The sequence below is a fragment of the Scophthalmus maximus genome, chromosome 19 (genome assembly GCF_022379125.1).
Source record: "Scophthalmus maximus strain ysfricsl-2021 chromosome 19, ASM2237912v1, whole genome shotgun sequence".
In the NCBI taxonomy this organism is placed as follows: domain Eukaryota; kingdom Metazoa; phylum Chordata; class Actinopteri; order Pleuronectiformes; family Scophthalmidae; genus Scophthalmus; species Scophthalmus maximus.
Genome location: NC_061533.1, coordinates 2,647,501 through 2,660,000, shown reverse-complemented (window position 1 = coordinate 2,660,000; position 12,500 = coordinate 2,647,501). Strand labels below are relative to the sequence as shown.

The 12,500-nt window shown below is 50.7% G+C and overlaps 1 protein-coding gene across 1 annotated transcript in view; it reads left to right on the top strand.

Annotated features, from left to right (window-relative positions):
- antxr2a (ANTXR cell adhesion molecule 2a) overlaps positions 1 to 12,500 on the top strand; it is a 65,643-nt gene that overhangs the window by 27,192 nt on the left and 25,951 nt on the right. Inside the window, exons 13-16 of the mRNA XM_035639428.2 lie at positions 3,569 to 3,619; positions 4,479 to 4,568; positions 6,049 to 6,219; positions 6,385 to 6,465. Coding sequence (XP_035495321.2) covers positions 3,569 to 3,619; positions 4,479 to 4,568; positions 6,049 to 6,219; positions 6,385 to 6,465 — 393 coding nt within the window. The remainder of the gene's footprint in view (positions 1 to 3,568; positions 3,620 to 4,478; positions 4,569 to 6,048; positions 6,220 to 6,384; positions 6,466 to 12,500) is intronic.

The following is a 12,500-nucleotide window of genomic DNA, read 5'->3' as shown; positions in this document are numbered from 1 at the left end:
CTTAGATATCGACGAGATCTCCTTTTGGCCGCAATAACAATCAGTTGGGTGAATATCCGGTGTCGTGACAGGTCCCCGGGTTGCCTCCCTCACCTCCGCCCCTCGCCGTCTCGCCTCTCACTAAACAACTTACAAAAAACCCACAACAGATGATGGTTTGGGGGCAGAGAGAGGAGAGCGAGGGGCTACAGATGGTGCACCCCGCTCTTTTTCTCTGCCTTTTTTTTTTTGTTTTCCCCTACTGAGATCTGATAAAGGCAAATTTACCCTCCCCCCCGTCCCCCGTCCCCCCCGCTCTAAATGATAGACGTCACCTGGCTTTGTGGACCTGAAGGGGGAGCCCATCCAGAATGAGATGGAAGCATATTTTGGAAAACCAACAAAGGCATTAAAATGTAAACCCCCTGCAGCATGTCTGGCCGCGGACGTGTTTGTCTTGGTGGAGCGAGCTGCTGTTGCCTTCCACCGAGGGACGCGGCAGAAGAGGAGGGCCATGTGTGTGCTTGTTAATATTTAAACCCCCAGTCTGCCAGGTTTCGGCAGTCGGGATGAGGCCACGCACACACACACACACACACACACACACACGCACACACACACACACACTCGCCACAACCTCTTTCCCACAATCCCTCGCTCCCACATGGCCGGATGCCAGCGGAGAGGTCACACAAGCTGTGGAGTGCGGCGTTTTTTTCTTTGTTCGCCATTTGTCGGGGAAAGTAAACTCGGCGACGGCGCCGCAGCCTCTCAGATCATATCAAAGGGATTTGACGCCTGGCGGGATTTGCATTTCCGACCAACATGGGCAGTTTATCCGCGCGACAAATGATGCGCCGATAAATTTGGACGGCGTTTTTTTTTTTTTGGACACGTTCTCCCGTCTCAGTTGGTTCCTTAATATGTTAATAATCTCCGATCGTGTCGCGTCGTTTGATTTTCCACGAGTTGCAAAACTTTGTGTCTGTTCCTCTCGGAGTCATTTTTTTTATTATTCTCTGAAAAAACGGGCGTGACGTCGCCGTGAATACGCTTCCCGCCCGCCGCCGCCGCGTCGCCGCGCACCTCCCGAGAAAAACAGCTTGACACAACACGGGTTCGAGTTCGGAGGTTGGAAACGAACGGATTATCCCGTCCAGTTGGGCGGTGGTGGAGCTCGGGCCATATGGGGGGGGGAGCTGATGTCAGATGGGCCAAGCTTCCCGCGGTTCTTTAGCTTTTAATCACGCCGCCACCACCGCCCGAGCACGTCTCCGCCTCACATCTGTCCCGCCAGGTAGCTGGGAACGAGCGGCCGCCGAGCCAGCGGCGCCGGCGTAATCCCACAATATGTCCCGGGAAATCTGCCGCACTTCATGAAAAAAGAGGAAACATGATCGCGTCTACGTAAGGTGCGGCTCAAAATGATGTTAATCAGCGTATGGTGGAGGCCACTCGTCCGCCCCGTCACCGGATTTCGCTCGCAGCCCGGTTGCGTGTCGGCGCGAGCGATTAATTAACGCTAATTGATTATTTTTCATTATTCTAATGGCGACAGTACGCGGCCAATGCCAGGGCGGGATCCCCGAGCGAAGCAGCTGTTGGGATCTATGATATGCCATAATTACATTGCTCTCTTTTTTCTTCTTCTTCTTCTTTCCCTCCAAAAAAGCAATTTAGCAAATGCATAAGCAGCGACGATGACGGCGTAGTTATCCTTCTGTGATGACTAATGGACAGAGGTCGCTTTGCCACGCACACCTCAAGCGGAGATATATACGTCCTCACTGTACAGTAATGAGATGCGCAGTTGGTATTTATTGGGCCTGTGCGACGCCTCACGTGGGCCGGACTCTGAAAAGGCCTCGTCTTGCACCAAGCCTGGGAAAATCGGGGAGGAGGAGTGGAACAGGAAGCTGTCTAAACCCTAATGATGTTTTGTTTACGGTGCATTGCGAGTTCCAGGATGTTTAATCATAACTTTCAGAGGAAATTCCTGTGGAAACCAGAGTTTCGTTGGAAAATTCTGGTACACTGTCCCGGACTGAACGCCATCCATCCATCCATCCATCGACTACCGCTTCATCGCCTTGGGGGGGGGGGGCTGGAGCCAATCCCAGCTGACATTGGGCGAGAGGCGGGGTTCACCCTGGACAGGTCTCCAGCCTATCACATGGCCACATACAGAGACAAACAACCATTCACTCTCACATTCACATCTGGGGTCAATTCAGAGTCTCCAATGAACCTGACCCCATTCTCATGTCTCTGGACTGTGGGAGGAAGGCGGAGAACCTGGAGAGAACCCACGCACACACGGGGAGAACATGCAAACTCCACACAGAAAGGCCCTGGTTGGTTCCAATCCCGGTTCGTGAACCTTCTTGCCGTGAGGCGACAGCGCCAGCCCCAGACTCAACTCATAAAAGCAACATGTGTAATGAAACGGCATGTACGTCACGTCCACGGTCGCTTGTATCAAACCATTTTCTGATAACTCGGAAGACAGGACCTCTGTGTTGTGCGAGCTGCAGCTCTGCTCCTCTGCACCGGTCGATCAAACGTCCAAGTCCCCTGAAAACCTGAAGGGACTGGATTGGAGTGTGTGTGTGTGTGTGTGTGTGTGTGTGAGAGAGTGTGTGTGTGTGTGTGTGTGTGTGTGTGTGTGTGTGTGTGTGTGTGTGTGTGTGTGTGTGTGTGTGAGAGTGTGAGAGAGTGTGTGTGTGTGTGTGTGTGTGTGTGTGTGTGTGTGTGTGTGTGTGTGTGTGTGTGTGTGTGTGTGTGTGTGTGTGTGTGTGTGTGTGTGTGTGTGTGTGTGTGTGTGTGAGGCGTCTGACTGACGCCTGACAAGTGCCGGTTTCAGGGCCCCGGCCCCCTGTGCTTGGCGGTGCACATCTGAAAGAAGGAACCAAACAAGTCGAGGCATCTTGTCCTTGAGCGGAATCACATTGTGGACAACCTGCTCCTCAGGTGCCGTGTCGTCCGGCGGCTGGTCGCTGGACGCTCCGTCGTGGGAGTTGTGCCTTTCTCTGTGTGTGTGTGTGTGTGTGTGTGTGTGTCGTCGTCTACCTAGACGGAGCTTGGAGCAGAGCCCGAGCCTCCTCCCCCTCCCCCTCCTCCTCCTCCTCCTCCTCCTCCTCCTCCTCCTCTGCATCTCGTCGGAGCTAATTAACTCCTTAGGACTTTATGATTGGGGGGTTTTGCTCGGGAGCGCTGAACCCCATCCAATTAATTAAGAGCTAAACGGGCGGCGGCGCTCGCCCCCAAAGACTCCCCCCTTGTCAACAAGTTGATTTTCAGCTTTTCTTTATTTTGCACCGGGGGGGCCCCCGATGTTGGTTCACAAGCAGGATCCTTGTAATCAGTAGTCGGCGACGGGGGCGACGGGGGCGATGCGTTGGCGTCTGGCAGCGTTTGTGCCGTGCGCCGAGCTCGGGGGGGGGGGGGGGGGGGAGGTCTGTGTTTGTCTCCGTCACTTGTCACGAATGTCCTCCGTCAGCCCGGCGTGACACGGTTTGAACGTTTCCCCTCCGTGGACTTTGTGCTGACGCTCTCTTTTTTCTTTTCTTTGCCTTTTCTGTTTATCCAGGTCATCAAAGACCCGCCGCCGCCGCCGCCGCCCTCCCGGCCTCCGCCACCTGTGAGTGTTCGCCGCGCTGTCGTGGTCACACTGATGCATCGAGGCACAGATTCACACACGTTCCACACAACCGCAGGGACAATATCAGAAGAACACATCCGAGGATTCAAGTTTTACATTGCCGCATTTGTATAAATCGGCTTGATGGCTTTATTTTCAAAAGTAGATAAACAATGTTAAAGACGTGACCACAACGAGAAGCGTTTACACTTCTGCACGTGAACAGATTTGACATTTAAGTGATAAAAGTATTAATTGTTGACCTGCAGGTCGACAACTTTTACGGGAACACCTTATGCTAAGCTAGGCTAATGGCCTCCTGGTTTCAGCTTGTTCGAGTGGCAGAGATTTTATTTCCCGATATTATTCAATTTTATTAGTTTAAAAAAACTTTAGAAAGAAAGAAATTTAGATTTATTTGTTGTTTTTATGGTATTTTTATGTCCAACAAGCCTTTTTATCGGATCTCTGTCTTTAACGTTTGCAGAAACAGGTTTTTAATTTTTCACATTGTGCAACTATGGATTCATCTATAGGATTAAAAATGAAGTGGGAAACCGTTTTAGGGGGAATACCACTGCAGCAGAGGTGAGGACACAAGTGCCGCTTCCTTCCTGACGAAATGACGGAAACGAGTCTCCGCTTGTAGGAAGGAAATTGACTCCAACGATAAACAGGAATGAAAGAATGAACAATAGCGATTAAAAGTCTTTCCTTTTAATCAAGGTTCCCAGAAGTTTCTAAATGTCGACGTTATAACAGGATCAACGTTTGCATCTGGCTCTTAAACAGCTGTTTCCCATATTCATACCGTGCACAAACACACGAGTGACTTCAATTTCTCTCACTTCCTCCTCAGGAGCCCGAGCCGCTGCCCAAGATGAAGTGGCCGACCGTGGACGCCTCCTACTACGGAGGACGAGGAGCCGGAGGCATCAGGCGCATGGAGGTCAGGGTGCAAACATCATCGACCGCCGCAGATTTAAAAAAAAAAACTCAGATCGCCTCCGTTTTGCGTGTGACACGCGAACCCCCCTCGGTGAAACCGTCGGGGGCGGAATCCCCGCAACGGTCCGATTCCTGGCCGGCAGGAAGTGACGCGCTTGTTGACAGCTGTTATCCAGAGGAACCTGCTGACTGCTCGGGTTTTCCTCGAGTTAGTTGAGTTGCACGCCGTCAGTCCGCTGATGCCTGCGACGTGACAGGCGCTGCCATCTCGTCCGTTGGCCTTGATTGGATCAAGTCGTCGCCGGGGATGAAGGATTGAGCGCCGCTGTCAACTTGACACATCCACCTCACCCACCGCTCTCTCTCCCCCCTCCCCCCTCCCCCCCCGCTCTTTCTCTACTCCCGGACCTCGGCGGGCCCTTTGTTGTTTCGCCCTCCTCCGAGGGGAATCCAGGTTTGAAGCCCTCGCTCCTCCTCCTCCTCCTCCTCCTCCCTCGCTCCTCTACCCCCGACCGCTCCGCAGCCTGGAGGAGGTTGGTGGCGTTGCGGGGGATTTCCCAGAATCCTCGGGGAGCTCCTTACCTCTTGACTTTAACCCCCGCGGGTGTTGGCGATCGCGCCTCTCTCTCTTCTCCCCGCGGCAGGTTGATTCCCGCCGACAGGCCTTCGGCGCCACTTCTGAAGCGTTCGCCCCTCGCGCTTGAAGAACAAGGTGCTCGTCAGGACGCCACAACCTCCGGCGCTTTTGCGCCTGCCGATACATGTCAAACGTATATATACATATATATCGAGGTGACGACGTCATCTTTTATTCACGGCGTCGCTCTCTCGTCTCTTCTCGTCGATTGTTTTTTCCCATGCAGGGATGAGTCTGAAAAGCTGTTCTTTATTGTCACGGCTTTAACCTACAGCTTGAAAACGGTGTCGCTAATTAATCACCCCCCCCCCCCCGTTCGTGTGATGGTGGGATCTCCTCCTCGCAACAGATGTGATGAATTCAATTAAAAGAAAGGCAGGACAGATTAGCATCCTCACGCTATCACACACACACACACAAAAACGCACAATGTACATATGCTTCTTAACAAAAACAAGAGTGATTCCACTTTCTTAAGGATTCAAAGCAGTTGTTGAGCTCATTTGTTATAATCATCATTTTTATCCATAATCGTTTCCGCTGTCCGACATCACGGATGCTCGTTTGTAAACCTGTAAATCAATTACAGTATTTCCATCGTTGAGTTCGGCTTTTATGAATAATTCTATAATCGTCTTCTGTTGCTCTGGAAGACATTTGTTAGCATAAGTCTGAGAAAATCACCTTCCTATTTTTTATTTATCCCCCGAGTTACAAACTCTGAGCTGAAGAAAAAAGGGAGTTTGGATGTGTTGAGTTGGTTATTAAATCCAGGTATCATCAATAACTTGACTTTGTCGCCGATGATTGTAAAGAATTTTTCCCCCGGTTCCGTCTGCTGCAGGTGCGCTGGGGGGAGAAGGGCTCGACCGAGGAGGGGGCCCGGCTGGAGAAAGCCAAGAACGCCGTCGTGTCCGTGCCGGAGGACGCCGACGAGCCGATGGTCAAGCGTCCCGTGCCGAGGGCGGCGCCCGCCCCCCACGGGACGGAGAACAAGTGGTACACTCCCATCAAGGTGAGGACTGGCCTGCTTCTCTGCCCTCACCTCTTACTTCTGACGTCAGATAGATTCAGTCCGTTTACCATTCAGTCCTGTGTTTCATATCATGGATTGTTGTTTTCCTTTTTTCTGCAAATACAAATTATTTAAAATCCCCTTCCTCTGTTTTTTTAATACCAGGGTCGTCTGGATGCTTTGTGGGCGTTGCTGGGGCGACAGTACGACCGGGTCTCCCTCATGCGTCCCACGTCTGCAGACAAGGTGAGACGGAGAAAACACTCTCGACCCTTTCGAGTGTTCGCGATGATAAATATGTATTTACAGGAACACCAGAAACACAAATCATTCACTCATGGTGATGTCATAGTGTCGCGCTGGGTTGTTTCCTGTTGCACAAAGCTGCAGCGTGACGAGGGTCTTTTGCATTTTGCACGTCACCTGTGGGCCACCCTATTTTCCTGTACACGCTTGGCGAGGGAGAGTTGAGGGTCGCCCCCCCCCCATTCGCCTGTAACCTCCCCCCTCCTCAACTCACGACAGTTACAGTTAAACGGACTCTTTATTCGATTGCTGCGTTCCATCACAGCCGTGGTTTGTGTCAACGACCCGAGTCGTCCGCCTCAGCAGAGGAAGCTGTTTCCTCATCGGGCCGATGCGAGCGGGCGGGCTGCAGCTGCAGCGACTCGCGGGAGGAAGCGCAACGACGACGACCTATTATGGTGAAACTATTCTCAAACCCCTCTCTCTCTATCTCTCTCTCTCTCTCTCGGAGAGAGGAGGAAACCTGACGCCCGGCAGCAGGCGGTCAGGAGAGAACGCTCCTCGCGAGTCAACCAGATGTTTTCTGAGCTTTTCGGCAGCCAATACACAAGGGTTCACAGGCGCAAGATGAGAATCTCTCTAAACGGTGGGAGTGGAAAGTGAATCAGAACGGAACCAATGGCGACGAGGTGTTGTCCCAAAAAACACACGGTTTCCAAAATATCTCCGCAGATAATAGAGAAACGTGCCATCGCGTATTATATAATATTGATCGGAAGATTATCCCCTGGCGTATGATGTCATGTGATGAGTGACGTCACAAGGGACTGGCTTCTCTGCATCGTATCTAGGACAATAGAAAACTCATCAGTGATCATTTGGAAGGAATAGATTCATCATGAGGTCACCGTAAAATACCACTGGTGCGATATGAAAAAAGTTAGCATTGCCTGTGTGTCATTATTCTTTGTGCAGTTTTGTTGGACTCTCGGTCTCGTATTGACAGGATTTCTGTTTTCACCCGAGAGCTCCGGGGACGGTGGCTGTCGCCGGCCTCTCGCAGCGTCGCCGCGATGTTTGACAAGTAAACTCGACTCGGATCGCAACGAGAGCGTGTCTGGTGGCGGCGAGAAGAGGGAGGGACGAGGACCAGGAGAGGGGAAGGGGAGGAAGGAAAGAGGGGGGGGGCAGCATCTCTGACAGGAAACCTCCAGGGTCATGAATTTCTTTCCGCGAGGTTACGAGGACGTGTGCAGGTGGAGGGAAGCAGGTTGCCGCAGACATCTGCTCGGCTCGGGGGACCCAGGTGTCCGCGCTCTCCCCTCCCTCCCCCTCGCCGCCGAGCTTCCTTCCGTCCGTCCTCGCCCTCCTTCCGTCCCCTTCGCTGACCCCTCCCTCCCTCAGTGCTGCCGCCCGCAGCCAGACTGCTGGATTGTCAGCAGATGCAGAAGAGAGAGAGAGAGAGAGAGACAGAAAACGAGAGTGAAACAGTTCTTTCTTTTTTTATTTTGTGGTCTCACATTTAGCGCCCGAGGGCCTTCAACACCAAAGGTAGAGCGGGAGGGGGGGGGGGGGGCACAGCTGCGGCGCCCAAACTCGCCCCAGGCACAAATATAAAAGATCTGATGCGGTTTGACTTGGTTGTCGGCGAGCGCGGGGAGCCGGGGAGGCACTTCAGAGCCAACTTGGCGCGGCAACATCTGCCGCCAAGTTTTGCCGCGGATCGGCTGGGGACGGCAGGTAGAGGAGGGTGGCAGCGAGAGAGAGAGACGGGGGGGGGGGGGGGGGGGGGGGGGGGGGGGGGGGGGGGGGGGGGTCGGCCTTATTCTGATGCCTACTCCGGCTCTTTTTGAGGAGGCGGGCCGTGTATGTGCCTGTTTTTCTTCTTCTCATTCCTCCCCCCCCCCCAACCTCCACACGCTGGGTTATTGTTTTCTAAAAGCAGCTGTCCGCAAAATGTCCCGACAAGATGTTTTTTCTTTTTCCGCGATGAATGATGCGTCGAAAACCCTCCGAGTCCCGGAGAGACGCGAGAGTCGGAGGCGAGACGGAGAAACGGAGAACAGGCGGTCTTGAGTTTCTTGCAAGTCCGTTTTTTTGGGGGGGGGGGATTTGTCCATTCGTTCTCCTCGCGCTCGTCTGTTCCGTTCCATCGCCAGGGGGACGTGTGGGCTGAGTGTGTCCAGTGTGTGTGTGTGTGTGTGTGTGTGTGTGTGTGTGTGTGTGTGTGTGTGTGTGTGTGTGTGTGTGTGTGTGTGTGTGTGTGTGTGAGGGGGTAGATGGTTTTTATCCGACGGACATCGAGACTGGTGCTGAAGCATATTCGCTGTCGAGCTGAGAAAAATGCACTTTTATATCAGTTTATTGTGGGGCCGGGACAGTTCCCTACTTGAATCTTTACATTTTAGATAATGATGCCATAGTTACTGATCAACCTGAAGATCTCAAATCTCGTCGTACTGTAGCTCGCCCTCGGTTCACATTCAACCTCGTCTTCGAAAAGAAAAACCTTCTGCTTTCCTCTGTCACTCTAATATCTCGTGTCCGAACTTGTAACATCATACGATTCATTTTTTTGAATTAAAGTATGTCAACTAAATCACAGTTAAGTAGATTTTCAAGGCAAAATATGAAACACTTATTGTTTGCTCCCTTTTTATTCTATTTTATATCATTTTGGACTCAACAAGCAAACGAAAGACATTGATTCAGGTCCAAGACGTCAATGACTGGGAAAAAAACGTAATAACAATAGAATAAAAAATCACCTTTTGCTGATATTAGATGGCAATAAAGTATTCCCATGACGATACAATGATTAGGTACGAGAAACAGAAGGAAACGAGGTGAAGAAGGAAAGGAGAGACTTGATTTTGAAATAAGACGGCAGAGGTTTTATCACGAGGCAGGTCTTTGGAAGCAGCGTGCCGCCTCTCCGTCTCCCTTCTTCCTCCCTCTCTTCCTTCCCTCCCTCGTCTTGCGTTATCTTTCCTTGGCTCCCGCCGGCACCCCGGCCTGTGACAGCGTCTTAATTTAACGGCCGCCGGTCACGTAGTGGCCTGCGCCGCGGGAGCGTTTAATTAAGTGACTGTGAGCAGAGGGACTCCACGGACCTGCTCCGGAGGAGTCCCCTCGGACGGGGGGAGGGAGGGAGGGAGGAAGGATGTAAAACCCAGGACAAAGCTGGCATAAGCCGAGGGCCACCGAGGGGTATAGGTGACAGTCTGCTCGCCGTAGCCCGGCACGGCACGGCAGAGCTGTCTCTCGGAGGTCACAGACCGGGGTCTATTCCCTCCCTCCTCGGCGGCGGCGTTGTCGAGCCCGCCCGGTTTCTCAGGGCTCAATTAGGAGGTGACTGTTTGCATGGAACCGGAGCCAAGTGAAACATTAGTCTGGCAACTGGACGTCGTAGAGATATTTGCTTTTTTCCCTTTTCAATATTCTAGCTGGCACGACGGTGCCGCCCATGTGAGCGCTCTCACATCAGCAAGTCGTCAGTGTTTACCGCGTTCGATTCGGGACTCGAGTGCGATGGCTGCAAACAAACAAGAGCGTGGATGAAAGTGCTGGCAGCTTCTCTCTCTCTCTGGCCTCCACGCTGCATATTTTTTTACACAGTGAGACACCGGGTCATCGTTTTCAAAATGTTCATCCAGTTCAAATGGAGCTCAAATTTCTCTCTGTTGCAGATGGCAGAAGAGTGTAACGACAAAAAAAAATATGATTTCAAATGCGTTTTATCGTCTTGCACGGCCACGATCAAAACATCATCTTTGGGGGTTTTTTAACCGAGAAGGGGATTGTGGGAAGTGGAGTCTTTGTCTGAAGCAGCAGAGCTTTTTTATACCAGCGAACACACGTGTAGTTTAAAGCGTTAAGATTTGAATCCCTCAAGGTTTTTTTGTCAAAGGTGATGTTTTCAGTTATCAGTTTGCAAAAGGAGACTGCGTTTTGAAAATCTTCCCACGAATGTGTCGGATGCCTGAGACAACATTGTTGTCAGTCATTTGTCTCGCAGGTTTGAGTTTCTGTCTTGAAACATTGGACGGTTAAGCGCAAACTGAGCGTTTACTTCGAAGGGATGGAGACAAATATAGAACATGGTGTCATCTGTCAATGGTGACATTCCAATTTATCCGGAAACAGAAATAAAAGGCGCAGGCTTCAGCGAATATAACCAAAAATGTGACGCATGTCCTTCAGATTGCAGAGCTGACACAGAAGCAGCTCGGACGACTGTACTGTACTGTACAGTCGTCCGTAGATGAGATGAACCCCACGATCTGATTTAAATACAGATTTAAAATATTGGACGAGGGCCAGGCCATAGGATCAGCAGTAAACCTGACTGCTGCACTGTATCAGTATGTACAGTACAGTACAGTACCAGGCAGGCTAGTCACATGGAAGTGATCCAAGAGAGGAAATGGACGCCTCACAGGAAACGAGGCAATGACCCAATTTAGGTTCAGTGAGAGGTGAAAAAATAAGAGTATTTGTAGTGATGGGGGGGAAAAAACATGTGGAAAGCTTTACACTAGATTTCATTCAACAGACTGTTTATTCAATCTTATATTGACTAAAAAACATAATTCAGCAGCTTCCCTCTTTGCATCTTTCGTCGCTTGATCTCGGTACGTAAAGCAAAAGCAAACAGTTGCTCGGTTTCATTCGAAGTAAACAGAGATGCACACACACACACGCACTCGTCCCCTTTCACGCCGTTCTGTCTTTTACAATGCCACACTGAATATGCGAGAAACATCTTTCCTCGCAAATAATTTTTTAAAAAGCTGCCAAACTGCATTGTTTGGTGTGTGTGTGTGTGTGTGTGTGTGTGTGTGTGTGAGTGTGAGAGACAAAATGGCTGCAGCGCAGGAGACAAAGGGACGATGACGAGCGTCTTGAAGAAGCTGTGCGGCGGCCCACGTTCTACAGCTGTTGGACGGAAAATAATTTGGTACCTTTGAAAAGGTCAGACGAGACAGTATGCTAAAGAAAGAGTCGACGGCAGCGAGATAATGTAAGAATAAACACACGACGCCAGAGGACAACGTACGCGTACGACATCAGTCGGGGTGTTTGCCGTCACACGGACAGACAAATGTAACACTTCATTTCACAATGAAAGGCTTTTAATGGAAAGTAAACAACCTGGCGAATGACATTAGTGGTTTGAAACGAACCTCCCGGATCAGGGAGCATGAGATTCCTCTAATTAACGGGGCTAATTGGAATTAGACCGCGGCGTCGCAAATAATGAAGCATTGTGAGAGGAAGACGCGTCTCGTCGCCGGGAGTAACGAGGCCGGTGGAAAAAAACAAAAGCTCCAAATAACAATCTGCATTACTCATGCTTGACATTTAACCCCTGCGCCCCCGCCCCCCCCGTCTCCCCCGCCGTCTCATTTAAGGGAGGAGAATATAGTGGGTGGCAGAGAAGAGGAGCGAGGGTCTCGTGGACAAGAAGATCTAACAGAGGAATGAGATGTTGGATGCAGAACATCTGGGATTCATTTCTCCGTCGGACAGTTTGTAAACTCAGGGACTATGTTCGTTTATCTTCGGCCCGCGGGAAGAAATATCTCTTACATAGTTTCTGTAGTTTGACCCTGAAGTTTCTACCGAGGCGGCGTCTTTGTCTCATTGCGTCTTGTGGCTGCCGCAAATACAAAAGATTAACTGTTCGGTCCAATGATGAAAATGTCAATCATGTTCCCAAAACTCCAGTATGATGTTTTGTTTCGTCCACACACCAAAGATCTTCAGTTCACTGTCACAGAGGAGCAACGAAACCAGAAGATATTCACATGTGAGAAGCTGAAATCAGCTTTTTTCCCTCATAAAAACTACTTGAACCTATAAATCGATTAACAAAATAGTTGCCGATTCATTTGGTGGTCGATTACTAATCGATTAACTGTTGCAGCGCTAGTTGCTAATAACGTGAAATCAATAAATATGAAGCGTCTGATGAGATGTGAAAATAATATTTTTTCCTTTAAAGGAATAAGTAAAGAATCCTACAAAAATGA